The following is an 18,499-nucleotide window of genomic DNA, read 5'->3' on the forward strand; positions in this document are numbered from 1 at the left end:
TTTGAACGTACACATACATTCGCAGATGATATTGGAATGGTTAAAGATACATACATAAAAGCTTCGGTGGAGGTAGACAGGGAAGGATGCATGTATGGAAGATTGATTCACTGATAGATGGTAGGGTTGAGTGACTTTTATGGCAATGTAACATTAAGCAACGTTGTGATTATTGTGATGAATGTATTAGGGTCATTAAGGTTTTTAAAGAGGGAATCATTAGACTAATTTTGCAATCCTTCCTTGTCCTGTAACCTCTGATTTAAACTTAATAAATGCTATTCAAGTTGTTATGTTCATTTCTATGAATGAGTTTCAACAGTAAAATCCAACTGAATCAAAACTTGATTAAATTTGAATATATTAATTTTTAATTAATGTATTTGTAAATATAAGTAAATATTCTGTTTATTACTATGTATTGTTACATACTGGTGCATGCAAATGAAAAGACAAAATTTTCAAAAAAGAAAAAAAAAACTATTATAAAGATGTTGAATATCATCATCAATGTTTTTGCTATATGATGCAGTCCTAATAAAGTGGGTAAGATGGATGGTCAGATGGATAGATATATGCATGCATCATACTTTATTAATTTCTAAAGTGAAACGGTTAAAATTGCAGAAAATTGAGAAGACATCAACAACAAAAGATGATTGCAATCATGAAGATGATTATAACGATGACAATGTTTTCAGAAAAGAGCAATAAGATACAAACAAAACATCTCTCGAAACAACAGAACTCAGAAGCATATAAAAGCTTTTCCCTCTGCTTCATTTGCATTTATGCAAGTTTAAAAGAAATTGCCGAGTTTCAAAGCAATACACAGAGATGCTAATCTAACCGGAGAACCATGTGTCACACTTATAAGCATCTCCTGATTTCACATTTCATCTTTTCCTAAATAAGTGGGAGCACGGTTAAAGCCAAATAGCGCAACAGCTTAACGCCACACATATGGACACACTCTCCCAAACACGATGATGATCATGATGATGATGATGATGAACGTGAACCACGATGGACGGTCAAGGAACTACGCAAACAAACAGACATATATACATATGACATGAAAACTTGAAGGACAATCAAACATCGAAGAAAATGGGCGAACTCGACTACAACAAATGAAGGGACAACGACGCTATGGTGGAAATGATACCGATATCGAAGATGATAATGATGATGGGACGGCCTCTGGTTACCTGGGCTGGCCAGGGCTCCCAGGGACCCTGTGCTGGAGGTCAGGGCGCTAGCGGTGGACGGGCTGGCTGAGCTCTGTGCTGCAGCCGCTGCTGCTGCTAGAGTGGCCAGATTCTGCAACTGCAGAGCATTCATACCTGAAGAAAGAGAAAGTGTCAATGTGTGCGCCTGTGTGTGTGTGTTTTTTTTTTTTTTGCACATGGTAAACTAACGGAATCACATGTGCTACTGAATGCTCTACTTGAGCAGGTCTTTGTGTACAAGAGTTAGTAAAGTTGTGTGTAGAGGCATTTCGTTTAGAAGATTCGATAATATGTGTGAGCTTGGGTGCATCTACTCCAAAGCGTGTTTGGGGCACGGCTACATGCAGTGGCCATGACGCCAATACGCTGCGGGAAGTGGCTCGCAGCCAAGAAGGACAGAGATTGGAAGTGGTACAACAGGAAAATGCACAGCATGTGTCGTATATACACGTAAAATGTATATACTCTATACTATGAGGAAGCACGCACACACAGATAAAAAAAAAATATGCACAAGAGACACACAAGACTTCAGAATTACAGTATTTGGATCGTTAAGGAATTATAGGCCCTGTCCCAAATGCCGCCATTATGGTGACTAGTGCCCCATGATGGTCTGGTAGTCATCCCAAGTGTTGGCTTGATGAAAATGTGTGATCTCATTTGCAAAATTAAAAAAGTATCATGGACTTCACGGACAAGTGACAACCTGAAAGGATGACAAGGATGAGCAAAGGCTCAAATACAGGATCCGAAGCCATCTAGAAAAAATGTCTTTGTTTTTTCAGCCTTATCCCTTCAGGACAGCACTAGCGTGTAATTTGAATTGGTCAGACAGTGCTCTGGGGACGCCACGGTTGTCTGCCCTCCCGATCCACTGAGCAAGCAAGAGAAGTGCATTAAGAGTCTAATTAGCACATCACAGAAGGCGATTAGAGACAGAAAATCTACCTCTAATTGCAAAACAAAGCCCAGGTCAAGACATAAGAGCAGAGATGATTCCATAATGTGTTACAGATCTTGAACAGCAGGTTTAAAATCAGCATGAAATGGCTCTTAGGACCCAGTCCACTTCTGTAAGGTAGCATTTACGAAAGAAACTGAATACTCAACAAGAAAGAGAAAGAAGTAGTAGGGCAGGACTTGCAAAAAGTGCTTTCAACCAGGGACGGGAGTCTGCATCTCTATTGCCTCCCCTAAGCCCATTGAGTTTTAACAAACCCCCTAAAGTGTGCGGTGAGTTCGGTGGGGGGTAATTGAGAATGAATGGGGCAAAGTCATGTGATAGTCATCACGATATGATTGGATATGGTTATGTCCGGCTGTGATTGGATTAAAACGAAAGGAGTTTTAGCTATACATTATGATGAAATAGTATAAAGGCAAACATTTGTAATTCTTTTGAGTAATTGTTCAAAAGGTCAATTAAATAGGTCATTTCTGACTGCATGGTTCAAGACTTCAACCTTGAATGGTATATAATATAAAAGAAGCTAGAAAAAGCTTTCATTGGATGAGAAAGTGCAGTGTTGGGAGGTCAAAAAGGGAGGTCACGACAGAAATGGACTCTGAAATTGAGGGCTTTGTGACCGCCTTTGTGCTTCTGAATAAAGCGGAAAAGGAACCATTTTGAGTTTTTGGCACACAAGTGTAAAAAAATGGGCATTGAGTATTTGGCACAATGTGAGTTCTGTGGTTGAGAAGGGCACTTCTGCTAGTGTGTGAGAGAGATAGAGAAAAAGAGAGATCCATCCATGCAGTATGTTCACACTCTCCACGAACTGAGTGGAGAGAGAGAGGTGTCAAGAAAGAGGTGATGCTGGCTCTCGCTGAATGTTCATCATGTGTAATGGAGCTCCTTATGGCTCGTAACTCCACCCACAGCACAGACACAGCAGATGTCAGCTGTATATATCATCTGCCAATCATAGACGGTTGCCAGGCGACAGATGGAGGGGCCCAAAGATCTCGCAATTCAGCCGAGAAAAGCCTTCAAATCCTGTTGAGTTTGAGAGCTCCTGTCGATTCGCACTTCAAGTAGTGTCTCAAACAGACTGATATGTTTATCTGGTCATATTGAGCAGGTTTTCTGGCTTGGGTTTATGCAATGGACTACTTTGAACTTTTTAAATTTTAATTTTTGGCTGTTGTTCCACTTCAACAGACAGCAGAAAGGAACAAAAACGTATAGTGGGAGAAATGAGGGATGAGGCAGATTGGATTCAAACCTGTATCTCTTGCATAAGCTTCATAGCTCAACATATCTGTATGCCAGGAGTGTCCAACCCTGCACCTGGTGGGCCAATGTCCTGCAGAGTTTAGCTCCAACCTGCCTCAACACACTTGCCTGGACATTTCTAGTTGGTTCAGGTGTGTTTAATTAGGATTAGAGCTAAACTCTGCAGGATAGTGGTGATCTTCTAGGGCATGTTTTTTTAGCTATTGGTGTTCCTCAAGTATTGGGATTAGGCCCGCTCTGTTTTTGCATTAAACACAATATTTAATTGTAATGAATGCATTAATACCACTTAATTGTGTTTAATTGGGATTAGAGCTAAACTCTGCAGGATAGTGGTCTATCTGCAGTGGTCTATCTTATAGGGCATGTTTTTTTGCTACTGGTGTTCCTCAAGTATTAGGATTGGGCCCGCTCCGGTTTAAGGTCTAATAAATGCATTAATTTCAATTAATTGTGGTTAATTAGGATTAGAGCTAAACTCTGCAGGATATTGACCATGCAGGAGCAGGGTTGGACACCCCTGATGTACGCCAACCACTAGGCCATGGCTATGACTACTTTCTACTTAGAGGTTTGGTTGTGTTTGGATTATTTGTGCAAATTCAAATATGTCGCACCAAGTTTAGCATCAATGCATTCAAATATCATTGGTTGAACCTGGTGAAACATCTCGAAACGTGCCATATTTAAGATACTTTTGATGTTCGATTTTCATTTTATGTAAAAGAGCAACTTGTACATTTAAAAAAATGTCTTCCTTTCTGTTTTACAAAAGAAATAAATCAAAAACGTTTAAAACGGCACTTAAGCAAATGACAGAATTTTCATTTCTGGTTGAATGGTTCCTTTAATCCAGCACTGACATATTGCTGTATATAATCAGTATGTATAATAACAAACTACTTTGTCCATCATGCCTGACCAACTCACATTCATTTCCGCAAATAAACTAGTTTGATTAAAAGTCTAAACTAAGCTGTTTTGGGAGAATATATTGCTTTAAAAAATGAGGTCCAGAAAATTCAATTGTTATGGTAATGTGGGAATTTCTCGCTCTTTAATTGTGTGGTGGCAGCTGCTGCTGGTTTGGCTCGATGTGAACTTCATTCTCGCTGAGAGGCTGTCACAGATGTACCACTGAACTTAAACGAGAGCTTCCAGAACTCTTCATAATGGTAAACAAAAACACCACAGTCCTGCTCACCCTCTCCACAAGAGCCTACATTAATGAGGAAGCCACTCTCTGGTGTCCAAAACTGTTGTCAGGGGGGGAAGGCTTAAGGAGATAAAGGCACTCATCCTACACACACTGTAAGCCATTTTGGATGCTAATACGTTCTCTTTCTTTCATCCTTAGCAGCTGCAATTAGGCGAGAGCGCGTGCTATAAATATTTCACTTTCCTTGAAGGCCTGGCAGCTTGATAAACAGACCACAATTAAGACCTGACAAGAACAGAGACGCACACTGGGAATGTAGCGCACAAGACAGCGAAAAAACACTGAAAATGGAAAAAAGAAGGAAAGTGAGCAAAGAGGAACTTTAATTTTTTTTGTTTCATCTAGCGATGTCAGAGGCATAAAAACTGTCAAAGAGAGAACAACATGCACCTGTCTAACAGCCGGAGTAAGCAGGAGCTCATTGGCAGATGTTGTAAAACACTAATCATATTCCAGAGCGCTAAACCAAGTTAGCGTGAAGATAGAATAACATATCACGTTGCTTCGACGAGGAATCCATCTTGTGTTGCTGAATTCTCTGCGGGTTTCTGGTGAATTTGACAGTATTCGTGGCATGAACAAACTGGGATAAGTGGCCTATTTGGATAAGGGTACTCTCATTTTTCCTCTTCTTTGAGAATTGCTAAAGTGAAAATGTAGAAAGCTGAAGACATCCGAGAGTTGATGGGGCATATCATCATGATTTGGTCTCCCGTAAGCCTCACAGAGCTCCGGCAAGAAAATGTGATTGGATAATAAGACAAAATCTTCTTCCAAGAAACAAAACATGTTTGATGCACATCGGAACAGGCATTGAAAGAATGGCTTTTATGTGATCAATCAAGTTTCAGTTCATCATCAAATGACACACATACACACACAAACATTACAAAGTGTCCAGGTGTGCTACACATTGTATAAAGCCAAGAACTCTGAGGCACAATGAGAATGTTCTCAGCTGAATATCTGCTGATCCTGGATCTGCAACCATTGTTTTTTTTATGCAATCCATAGCTGGGTTGAATGGTTTAGTAGGGGAGGATGGAAGTTTAGTTGAGGAGTTACAATGGGGCTAGTTGGGTTAACACCGATCTGAGATCAGTATCTCACCTGCCATTTGTTGAATACCACTGAACGCTCCTAGGTTACTGGAGGAGGTCGCTTGTTGGAGCAACTGGGAAAAAGAGAAAGAAACAGACTATCAATGTGTAATCACTTTTATGTATCAGCTTATATATGGTGATGGATATATAAGGATAATGTTTGAAGGAGCTAGTGTTAGCTAAATATACAGTAGATGAAACATTGTGGTTGGTTTCCATGTTCTATGTTGTCTGGAGTGACACTACAGAGCAGTCTGTCAACAGTAAAGCAACACAAATGCCTCTATCTGTTAGGGCGTGTTTTTAGCCACTGGTGTTCCTCAAGTATCAGGATTGGGCCCGCTGTAGCTTTGCATTTACCGAATATATTTAAGTGTAATAAATGCAATCATATCAATATTCTTAGAGCAGCACAGCAAAACGTTACCAACAAAATGGCTTGTGCTGGCTAAGACAAAATCGTATTTGTTTAAAAAAAACGTACGTATTTTGTGTTCCCACAGGTGCTTTTTCGCCATGAGACCAGGTTGCAGTCAAGAAATACTGATAACTGTGGACTCTGTTCTCTTAAATCAGTAATTTGTGATACACCATGTTAAATATTAAGAGGAACAAAATCCTAAAAGACTTGAGGACCACTTCAAGGTATTAGCCTCATATGTCATTGCCAGTGAAAACTGTCATGCTAAGAGTCACCCGTCAGTTCTGCTGGCAGTGTGTTGCTGTCCTGGGCAGTTTCTGCACATGAAAGGGGAGAGGAAAGCAGACTCTAAATGACTCTAGAGGATTAGGATGACATTGAACTAGACCCCTCAGACTGCTTAAAAGCTAAACGTAACCTCGAAATGACAGGGAAGTGGAAAAAGGCGGAAAAAGGCAGAAAAAGGAGAAGCGGAATGGTGGGAGAGATGGCCCTGTCCCAATGCTCTTGCATAGTCCTTTAATCCTCACCCACTGTCCTTATGGACTAAAACGCAAGTAAATGTCACCACCGTGTTGTATCCTCTTTATATTTAGGAGGATGAAGACGGGCATGAGTGCAACAGGGAATTTATGCATTGTCCTCAGCCCAATCCAATTACATAACATAACCAAAGTCGGGTTCTAGAAGTCAAAATCTCTTTCATTTTCTCTACTGAGAAAAACATATTAAGTAATATCACATAAACCTTTTAAGACAGACCTACCTACTATGATTGTTAAAACCTCTAAAAATGCTGGGTTCAGCCTGTTGGGTGGTTTTATTGGGTTGCATTTAATATTTTTACCCAGCTGCTGGGTAATTTTTCTGCACTCTAAAAATGCTGGGTTGTTTTTTTAACTCAAATGTTGGGTTCAACTTGTTGGTGCTGGGTTTTTCTATAAATAAGCTGCTGGGTTACTTTTTTTACCCAACCGCTTGGTCGAACCTGTCTCCGACCAAACAACCCAGCTGTCGTTTTACAGTGAGAGTATGGGCTTTTTGCATCCTCTACTGGTTCTTCTTCAGTGAAGAAGATGTCTATCTTTTTCAGTTGTAAAGAACTTATGTTTTTTGAGTCTATGGGGGCAACTTCCAAAATACAGTTTAAATGCATCTTCAAAGGGCTCTAAATGACCCCAGCCAAGGTAGAAGGGTCAATTGATTTACTTTTTAACCTCAAATGCTCGACTTGTCTAGCTCTGCGTGTATTCCAGTTCAAGAGAGTTATGGTAGGTCGAAAAACTCCCATCTAATTTTCTCCTCCAACTTCAAAATCATCCTACATTGCTGCAGAAGTACCGACCCAGTGTTTACAAAATTAATGTGCAAAGAAGATCAAACGCCATTTACAAAAAAAGGTGAAACAGCAATGTAGGACAATTTCGAATTTGGAGAAGAAAATGAGTTTTTCGACCAATCTGTCTTGAACCGGAATACACAGAGTACATACAGAGCTAGACAAGATTTGAGCATTTGAGGTTAAAAAGTAAATAAATTGTCAATTTTTTTTTTTTAAAATGACCGATCATTTCGCTAGATAAGACCCTTCTTCATCAGCTGGGATCGTTTAGAGCCCTTTGAAGCTGCATTAAACTGCATTTTAAAATTTCAAACTCGCGGGCACCATAGAAGTCCACTATATGGAGATAAATCCTGAAATGTTTTCCTCAAAAAACATAAGTTCTTTACGACTGAAAAGAGAAAGACATGAACATCTTGGATGACAAGTGGGTGAGTAAATTATCTGTAAATTTTTGTTCTGGAAGTGAACTTCTCCTTTAACCCAGCATTTTTTTAGAGTGTAGTATATGTAGTATATATTGTTATTTCTTAACAATGTCTTTACTGCCTTTCTGGCCCTTAAATGTGGTAATTATATTGCTGTCTATGCAGAGCCAGAAAGCTCTTGGATTTCTGAAGATGAACGAAGGTCTTACAGGTTTGGAACGACATTAGGGTGAGTAATTAACGACAGAATTGTAATTTTTGGTGAACTATCCCTTTAAGAGGCTTCTAAATTGAGTATGGGGACTGGTTTCGATCAAGGTGCGATCGAAGTTCAACAGATGAGAGATTTGGAAAGGGTTAAGACTGGCCCAGATAGAGCAAGAGAGGTGGGGGCGGGGCAGGTGGGCGGAGACAGTGACTGACTGCGGCGGCTGCGCTGGCTGTGCTGCTGGTGGGCGTGGCTACGTGGGTGTGTCCTCTTACTGCCAGATACTGCGGGGTGAGGCCAGTCAGGCCGGTCAGGCTGCCCCAGGCAGACGCGCTGTTCAACTGCTGCATCTGCTGTGCCAACTGCTGCTGCAGCCGCCGTTGTTCCTTATCCTTCTGCGTGTCGGCAAACTTCACCACCATGGGGGAGGAGCAGCCCTGTGTGGACAGATTGAAAGAGAGAAGAGGAAAGTGGAAGAGGGAGGGGGTAAAAGAAAAAAGAGGGAGAGAGAGGGAAAGCTAAATATCTAGAAGAGCAATGATCTTGTGCAGTGGTACTGCATAAACCGATAATGGCACACAAACACACACACAACCGCTGGAGCGACGGGAGTTCTTGGTGAAATGAGAGTTCTGTGCTGTGCTGCTGATTTTATTTCCCAGGAAAGCGATTTCCTGCTTTATAAAACTATTTCATCATCTGTCTGAGAGAGCGAGCGAGATCTCCCACCCCACAGCCCTCACTGCACCCTACAGACCTGCCGCATTTCTGCTAATCTCTCGCGCGTTCTGTCTCTCTCTCTCTCTCTCAACGACGAAAGCAAACAAACCTAAACATCATGGGGCTAACCTGTGATGCCCGTTTAACTAAAGTCCTGAGGGTCAGAATATAATGAGAGAAGGGTGTGTGTGCATAGCAAGTGATTTGGTAGTTTTTGAAAGGGTTTTTAACCAAAATCTAATATGTGACCATGGACCACAAAACCAGTCATAAATCGCATGGGTATATTTGTATTTTGCAAAAGCCAAAAATACATTAATTTGTCTTTTAGGCAAAAAATTATTAGGATATTAAGTAAAGATCATGTTCCATGAAGATATTTTGTACATTAATTATTGATTAGTAATATGTATTGCTAACATCTTCATTCGGACAATTTTAAAGGCAATTTTCTCAATATTTAATTTTTTTTTTTTTGTGCACTCTCAGATTGTAAATTTTCAAAATGTTGTTTCTTAGACAAATATTGTCAAATCCTACATCAATGGAAAGCTTATTTATTCAGCTTTTTTTTTTTTTTTTTTAATAAAAATTACTTGTTTTGTGGTCCAGGGTCACATATCCATGGTCAACTTACCCTCATGTTCCTCGAAAACCTTTTTGTTTTTTTTCTTTTACAAAGGCTGAGCAAAATGTTGAATACTATTATACTCCATTCACTCAAAAGGGAAGAAAAAGACTATTATGCAGTATGACTATTATAAAGACATAGTCATTAAGACATTTTAAAATTTTTGGCATTGTAACTTTATGTTTTATGAGAATTGAGCACATTCTTCCCAAAATTCGTATTACTATAATGCATTTTTTTAATTATTTGTCTACTTTTATGTTGTAATTGATGATTCTCATTACATTTTAAAAAACTATTATGCAGTATGACTATTATAAAGACATAGTCATTAAGACATTTTAAAATTTTTGGCATTGTGACTTTATGTTTTATGAGAATTGAGCACATTCTCCCCAAAATTCGTATTACCATAATGCATTTTTTTTTTTATTATTTGTCTACTTTTATGTTGTAATTGATGATTATCATTACATTTTAAAAAACTGCATTTTTTTTTGTTTTAACTTATTTTGCATGAAGGAAGATATTTTACAATTTAAATGTATCAGTATTATTCTCAATGGTGATTCTAATTATATTCCAATTACTATAAAACAACAATTTATTGTAACATATTTTTTGTTATTCAATGTTATCGTTATATGTAATGCAATAATGCATTTTTCCCATTATGGTATTAGTCCAGTTCAGATTTTGCAAACAGTGATGACGTTTTCTTGTGGGCAGAGCCTGTCTGGTGGCAAAAAATAACAGTTTTCAAGTAGCAGTCTATGGAAGCCATGAAATAAAATAATTAATAAAGATAAATTTTAGTTCATATTTTAAAATCCAGACTTTATTCTTTCAATTCTGAGACTGTTTCAATAAAAAAAAAAAAAATCAACTTTTCACTCTCTCTTTTTATTCAGCTCAGAATGATGACTTTATATCCCACTTTGGCCTTTTTCCCTCAGAATTAACAAACTCACTATTGTTGAGTGATATAGAAACTTTGAATTGTGAGATAAAATAGGTAAATGTTATGTAAAATGTTACAGGTTTAAATAGTATTCCATGCTGTAACTGTAGGGCTAATACAATATGCCCCTTATGAACTGCATATGTGAATATTATGCAAACCTATTGTTTCAAACAAATTTATTCAGTAATCATAGCAGGTTTCATCCATAGTCTGTCCAATTGAACATCTGCGTTTAGCTTCAAATGGCTTCTTTAAAGACAGTATTCTATATAAATGATTTGCATTCCGATTCAGACATCCAAAGGCAAATCAATATTTTTTTTTCTCTTATTTCATGGATTTTACCCATTTCCTCCACTTACCACTTTTGCAGCTGCAAATGACGTAACTGTGATGTCTACTTCAAATTGGTCTATAAGAAGTGGGCAAGCAGATGTGTTTAATAACAAAACAACTTTTATTCTTTCTACATCTAGGATAAAATCTGACCTGGGCATGAGATTCAACCAAAGATGTACCATAACTAAACAACTCAAATATTCAAAGTCTTCTAAAGATGCTTTGTGTGAAGAACAAACCAAAATGTAAATCATGAAGTGGCATTGCGCAGAAGATACAGCAGAATTTTCAACTTCTCTGACGCATATAACACATAAGCGCACACGTTAGAGAAGACAGACTTTGTGAATGGTGTTCAGTGCGAACATTCAGCAACACCATTACATGTATTAATATCAAAGCTGTTCCTCAGGCAACGGCAGCCTAACGCAGGGCAGCCAAATGGAGCCGCAAGAGGACGAAAGATTGAGACGAGTGCTTCAAGGCAATTATTCTACATCTCTGTCTCTTGTCTCTAGCTTACAGGTGCTGATTCACTCTGATAAATCGCTCTAGCACTTTTATTGTGCTCTCTCTGAACTGCAAACCACAGTCTGACAAAAAAAGATGAAAGATCACAGACCCTCTAGAATGCGAGAGTGTGCGTGTGTGCGAGAGAGAACGTTTCTTGGAGGTGGAGCGCCTCACATCCACCCGGAGCGTTCTATGGTGTTCCTTCCATTCGGAGAGCTGATTTTCTTATTTCTGCTCTCAGACGGAGGGGAGGTAAAAATAAAACTTGTAAGGGGGGAAAAAATGAGATTTAACTCAAGCTGTCAATCGAGTGGTGCCATCGCCGAGTGAACATCTCAAGAGACCTAAAAATCTCATTACTCACTGGCTCGGTTTCAGTCTTTCTCTCCTACACACACACACACACACACACACACACACACACACACACACACACACGCACACACGCGCACACACGCACACACACACACACACACACACACACACACACACACACACACACACACACACGCACACACACACAAACACACACACACACACACACACACACACGCTCTCTACAGGCTTCGACTAATGTGAATGAAGTAGAATGAAGCTAAAATGTTAGCTAAAGTTACCATTGGTAATGCTTGACTGTGGTTAATCTCACAAAAACATGCCCAGTTCACATTTTCCCCTTAAATGAAGAAAAAGGAAAGATTAGAATTAGTAAAATTAGTGTGTTTTAAGTTATTTTACATTATTAAAAAAATCTTTATTCTTTCTTCCTAGTCTGAGATAAAATCCTTATTTTTTTTTAAGGATAGATTGTGTTTTAGTTGATCTCTTAGGTTCTTGTTTTTTTTTTTTTTTTTTTCATTATGGTAGTAAGAAGTTTGGTAAGAAAATGTGCTTTCTTTTTAGTCTGGAAGTCTAGGATAAAACTCTTTAGACGTTTTTTTTTTTTTTTTTTTACGTGTGTTTTAGTTGATCCTTATTCCGCATTGCTTAAGAAAATGAATACAGGAGTACTATTTATTTCTATATATATAAAACATAAAATAAGTAATATATTTTATAAATAAAGAAATGTAAAGTTGTAACCAACAGAATAAAAATAAAATAAAACAAACAAAATAACAGATTTCTAAAATTTGAATAACAATGTTGTATAAACACTTTACACATTAAATTAATCATAGTTTTTTACCCTATTGCAGAAGGTTCAAACGCTCACTGATGCTCCAGAAGGAAAAACAATGCATTAAGCCAGGGATGTAAACTTTTGAACAGATTGAAGATGTGTACATTTTTCTTGTTTTGCCTAAATATCATTTTTTTTTTCATTTAGTACTACCCTTCAGAAGCTACAGAAGATGTTTCCCAAAAGACAAAATAAGTTAAATTTACCCTGATCCTTAAATTTCAAAAGTTTTCACCCCCTGGATCTTAAAGCATTGTTTTTCCTTCTGAAGCATCAGTGAGTGTTTGAACCTTCTGTAATAGTTGCATATGAGTCCCTCAGTTGTCCTCAGTGTGAAAAGATGGATCTCAAAATCATACAATCATTGTTGGAAAGGGTTTAAATACACAAAAATGTTGAAAAACCAAAGGATTTGAGGGACTTGAAGGACTTTTCTGAAGAACAGCAGGCAGATTAACTGTTCTGGACAAACAAGGGACTCATGGACAACTATCACTAAACAAACAAACAAAACAAAAACAGCTGTGATCATTCAGTATTGTACAGTATTAAGAACCAAATGTATGTAAACTTTTGAATGGCGCCAATTTGGACTATAAACGTCTTTTATGTGAAATATCTTACTCAAATCAGTACTAAACAAAAAATTATTTTGTATGATCCTTCTTATTTGGTAAAATAATTAACATTTTGTAGATTCTGCATAGTGTATGTAAACTTGTGACCTTTCTTTTTCATATTTTGTCATATTTTATATGTACACACACCCATAAAAAGTACAGGTGTAAACGAGCGTGCATCTGTGGAGAGACACACATACACACACGCCACAAAAAACACAGTAACGCCATCACAGAGATAAAAAGAGACAAACATATCAAACGAGATGAATGTCCAGGGAGACTATTGCACACAACATCACTGAAAACAACCCTTTGAGACAAAACTAAAGGAGCAAGGCCACTCACAACTGTGTGCGTGTACCCAGGCGCATGCATGACCACCCTCTGTCATATCCGTTTTCATTAAGTCATGACATTCAGAAAGGCCACAAATTCCTCGGTGGGAGGGGACGGCGGAGAGATGGCCGAAAACAAACAACAACCCGACACAATTTACTCACTCTCATCTAAAACGGATAATTACTTTCCCTTGCAAAAAAGATGCGGCTTACAGGGGGGTAAAAAACGCTTATTTGGACACATACTGTTTAGAAAGACGCCCCGAAGCGAATTGTCAATCGTTTATACATGGTCAGCTGGATGAAGCATGAATATATTTGTAAATTTATCCATGAATTTGTAATTACAGACATTCAGAGGGTTGACAAAACAGCTTAAATCCATTAGTGTCAGTGATTTCTGATTGGTTAATAGGTGGTCTTTAAAATCAGGCGTTGGTGTTAAAAAAAATGAGCGTATGCAAGGGTATGCAAGAGAGTGGTGACATGCGTGCGCAAACCCAAAGTCGCACACACACAGGCGAATAGTTAGGGCCCTGTATTAGACAGCTGTCAGCACCCTCTGATTTGGTGTGTCAGAGCTTTGACATTTTGACAGGCACTGAGACGGACTGCTAAACTCTGACAGCAGCACGCCGGCATTCTACAGGGCAATCACAATGCGAGGGCCCATCGGAGGTCTGTTATTAAAGCGTCTGTGACATCGTCACCGTGAGACCCGTCTGCTAATGGCAGACTGGTTGCGCGGTGGGTGCGGGGGGTCCTTCTTAGTTTGACCCGTTTGGCCAGGGATGGTTTTGCCAATGCCTGACAGTAATAACAGGGAGCGAAAAGGCACTTAATATGGTGTTGAAAGTTCTGCAGGAAAGTGAGTGACTGAGGGAAAATTCTGTTTAAAAAAAAAGTTTCATCTTGTTTCAACTTAGAACTTCATAGGGAAAATATTAGAATCTGTACAATCTGTAGTAATACTGGCTGCCAATTCAAACAGAAACCAGAGAGAGAAAAAGATAGAGAGAGCAAGAGAGGCTCTGTTTTTTAATCTAGTGAGCTGCTTTGCTGTCTACTTGCCTAGGCAGCACCCTAAGTGAAATGAACGTTAGCAGGTTGTTAAGCTAACCGCCATATGTGACCCTGGACCACAAAACCAGTCATAAGATTAAATTTTACAAAACTGAGATGCATAAGCTTTCTTTTGACGTATGGTTTGTTAGGATAGGACAATATTTGGCCGAGATGCGTCTATTTGAATATCTGGAATCTGAGGGTGCAAAAAAATCAAAATACTGAGAAAACCACCTTTAAAGTTGTCCAAATTAAGTTCTTAACAATGCATTTTACTAATCAAAAATTACATTTTGATATATTTACAGTAGGAATTTTACAAAAAATCTTCATGGAACATGATCTTTACTTAATTTCCTAATGATTTTTGGCATAAAAGAAAAATCAAAAATTTTGAACCATGCAATGTATTTTTGGCTATTGCTACAAATATACCCCAGCGACTTAAGACTGGTTTTGTGGTCCAAGGTCACATATTCTAAGCAGAGAATTCATAAAAGTATGCAATGGTAAATAACGAAACTTAGGCAACGTTTCGTGGGCAAAAAAGTCCATTATCAATAGAAAATTAACCATGGTTTTACTACAAATAAAAAAATAAAAAAAAAACATAGTTTCTATAGTTAAACCAGAGTAACTACAAATTTACTATGGTTTTGCTAAATTAAACCATAGTTTAACCATGGTATTTGTAGTAAAACTGTAGTTATACAAATGATAATCAATATGCCAAAAAACAATAATCAATATGGCAAAAACATGGTTCCTATAGTTTTACTATAGTAAACCCAAGGCTAATTTTCATAAGGGAGCAACTAGTTCCCAGTTTTGCTACATTAACTATAGTTTAACCATTGTATTTGTAGTAAAACTGTGGTTATACGAATGGTAATCAATACCCCAAAAAACATGGTTACTACATTTTTACTATAGTAAAACCATGGTTAATTTTCGTAAGGGCCTAGTTCGGTTCCAAACTAAGCAACTTTATAGTGGTTAAATGTCAAATTTGTATGTTCAAAGTTTAACAAACTGTAATTTGATGTGAAAACCAGACTCAACTCACAGTTGACTTTCAATTATTCATTAGCATGTTGCTAAGCTAACAGCACAACACTCTAACAAACAAAACAAAAACACAAAAACTGAGTAAAATAGTTACTTTTATTAGACAACTATTTATTTAGATACTTAGCGGTACTAAATGAACTATTTTCATATCAATATCATATATATCGTTCATCATTTTAGAAGAAAGTCACTAAGCTAACAATAACATTACAACAAGTAAGCAAAAATGGCTGCTTTTAATTAAATATATATATTTTTTCATTGATGCTATGTGATAGCAACTTTATATTGGTTAACGCGACAAAATTTGTGTGTTCAAAATTTAACAAATTGGAATCTGATGCGATAGCTAGATTCAATCAATTTTTACATTAGGATGTTGCTAAGATAACAGCACAACACTAATGAACAAAACAAAAAACACAAAAACAAGGTAAAAATGTTTATTTTAATTAGAACAATTTGTTTAGTTATTTTGCGGTACTGAATGTCATATTTTTGTATCAACGTCATATCTTTCACCATTTTGGAAAAAAGCTGCTAAGCTGACAACAGCACTCTAATAAGCAAGCAAAATTTACAATGGTTGCTTTTAATTAGACATTTAGACATTTATTGATGCTGTGTGATAGAAGCTTTATGTTGGTTAATGCGACAAATTTGTATGTTCAAAGTTTAACAAACTGGAATCTGATGCAAAAACATTAGATGTTGCTAAGCTAACAGCACAACACAACACTCTAATAAACAAAACATTCAAAATGGCTGTTTTTGATTAAACATAACTTTTTTGATGCTATGTGTGGAATTATACTTAGAACAGACATTTCTTACTGCATTGTATGTCATCTTGGAAAGATTTGTTCCACTGATTTTGACACAATGCATTATGAAATTGTCTTCCTCTCAAAGTGTACATTACGATTAGGTCATCTTTTTAAACAACTTTTGCACCCTACGTAGGCAGCTCACTATGTTTTTGAGCAGAGATAGAGAGAGGAAGAGTGAGTGAGAGTGTGTGTGTGAGAGAGAGAGAGAGAGAGAGAGAGAGAGAGAGAGAGAGAGAGAGAGAGAGAGAAGACAAGGGTACAGTACCTCCATGGTTTGAGACTGATGCATGGCTTTGATTGCATTCTGTGCCATAGCCCTGGTAGAAAACGTGACAAACGCACATCCTGCAGGAGGGGAGGGGAGGGACGTGGGAGGGAGGAGAGGAGAGGAAGGAGGAGAGACGAGAGAGAAACAAAACAAGACAAAAGGGTTGGACAGGTTGTTATAAAGCCAAAAAACAAAGATCGTACAAAGAACACAGCAGACAACAGTGCTATACAGTTGCTAGAATAGAACAATCAACATTCAACATTCAGCTTCAGATAAACATTCAACATTCAACATCTCAAAATACACACTCAACAAAATGTCAGCAATGGAATCAGTTCTTTAGTTTCGTTTGGTGTGATGGCTTGGAAACTATAGTATGGGGTTAGAGTGTGTCGCTAGTTTCATCACACACACACACACACACATTATTTTTTACCTGTAGGGTTACTGTGATACTAAAACTTTTCAATTTTGAAACCACAACAAAAACATGATAACTGGACATACTTTATTTAGAAACTTCAACAATATTATAAATAATAAATTAAAGCTTTAGTTCATCCAAAAGTGATGGACAGAAATCTCTCAGGTTTCACTGAAATAAATATTAAAGATGAACGAAAGTCTGAGTGACATTACTTTTTTTTTTTTTTTTTTTGGGGGGGGATAATCTTTTTAAATTAAAACAATGTTTTACCATACATTAAAAGGGATAGCTCTTCCAAAAATCAAAATTACCCCATTATTTACTCACCCTCAAGCCATTCTAGGTGTATATGACTTTCTCTTTTCACACAAATACAATCGGAGTTATATTTAAAAAAGTCCTGGCTTTTTTAGCTTTATAAAGGCAGTGAATGGCTGTTGAGATTTTGAAGTCCAATAAAGTGCATTCATCCATCATAAAAAGCGCTCCACAGGAGATTAATAAAGGCCTTCTGAGTGGAATCGATGCGTTTGTATAATGAAAATATCCATATATAAAACTTTATAAACTGTAATCTTGTATGTGTGTTATCGAGAGAGTGGTGTTCCAGTGAAAGACGTAGAACACAAAATAAAACATCGGTCATGAAACAGAAGTACAAAAACGAATATTTGTAAAGAAAAATGTTGGAGGATTTCGCTATAAGCCAAGACGAGACTATGTTTTCCACATTGGTTTAAACATAACTTGGCTCTCAAGAGACTAGCATATTCTCACTCGAGCTTATACTATGACTACATTGTCATCCATATAAATGCCTGAAAAAGCGTGAAAGAGCCAGGACATTTTTTTAAATACCTCTGATTGTATACACCGAGGATGGTTTGAGGGTGAGTGATTCATATAGTAATTTTCATTTTTGAGTGAACTATCTTTTTAATTCTTAATTAGTAATAGAATTCTTCAGGCAAACAAAGAAACAAATACAGAGCAGTGAAAATTGTTTTAATACTGTACTATTGCATACCCACCAACCCTGTATCATTAATATTCCATCTATTCATAAATATGTACAAACACACCCAATTTCATTCTTTTTAAACAACTGTAATCAAGGCGAACAATCCCTGGAGTGTGTGTTTCGGGAGAGCTTGCAATGGCATCTGGGACAAGAAGTCTTGGAACCGAAGCGGTGCAAGCGGGAGCCAGAGGAACAGGCCATATGGAGGCATGCTGGGGGAAAACGCAGCCCTGTTTGAAGAGCTCTACTCTACTGTGCAGTCCAGCACATTTATACATATGGAGGACACACACATGCTCGCATGCATGGAC

The 18,499-nt window shown here is 37.7% G+C and overlaps 1 protein-coding gene across 5 annotated transcripts in view; it reads right to left on the reverse strand.

Annotated features, from left to right (window-relative positions):
- Nucleotides 1-18,499, reverse strand: part of celf2 (cugbp, Elav-like family member 2) — a 107,560-nt gene that overhangs the window by 15,739 nt on the left and 73,322 nt on the right. For 3 of the 5 annotated variants that reach the window (XM_073838903.1, XM_073838902.1, XM_073838901.1), the window contains exons 3-6: nucleotides 16,735-16,814; nucleotides 8,408-8,629; nucleotides 5,801-5,864; nucleotides 1,212-1,346 (exon numbers count right to left, since the gene is read on the reverse strand). In XM_073838903.1, the coding sequence (XP_073695004.1) occupies nucleotides 1,212-1,346; nucleotides 5,801-5,864; nucleotides 8,408-8,629; nucleotides 16,735-16,814 (501 nt within the window). The remainder of the gene's footprint in view (nucleotides 1-1,211; nucleotides 1,347-5,800; nucleotides 5,865-8,407; nucleotides 8,630-16,734; nucleotides 16,815-18,499) is intronic. The other 2 variants (XM_073838906.1, XM_073838904.1) reach the window with 1 other exon arrangement.

This window comes from Garra rufa, chromosome 4 (assembly GCF_049309525.1).
Source record: "Garra rufa chromosome 4, GarRuf1.0, whole genome shotgun sequence".
Taxonomy (NCBI): Eukaryota; Metazoa; Chordata; class Actinopteri; order Cypriniformes; family Cyprinidae; genus Garra; species Garra rufa.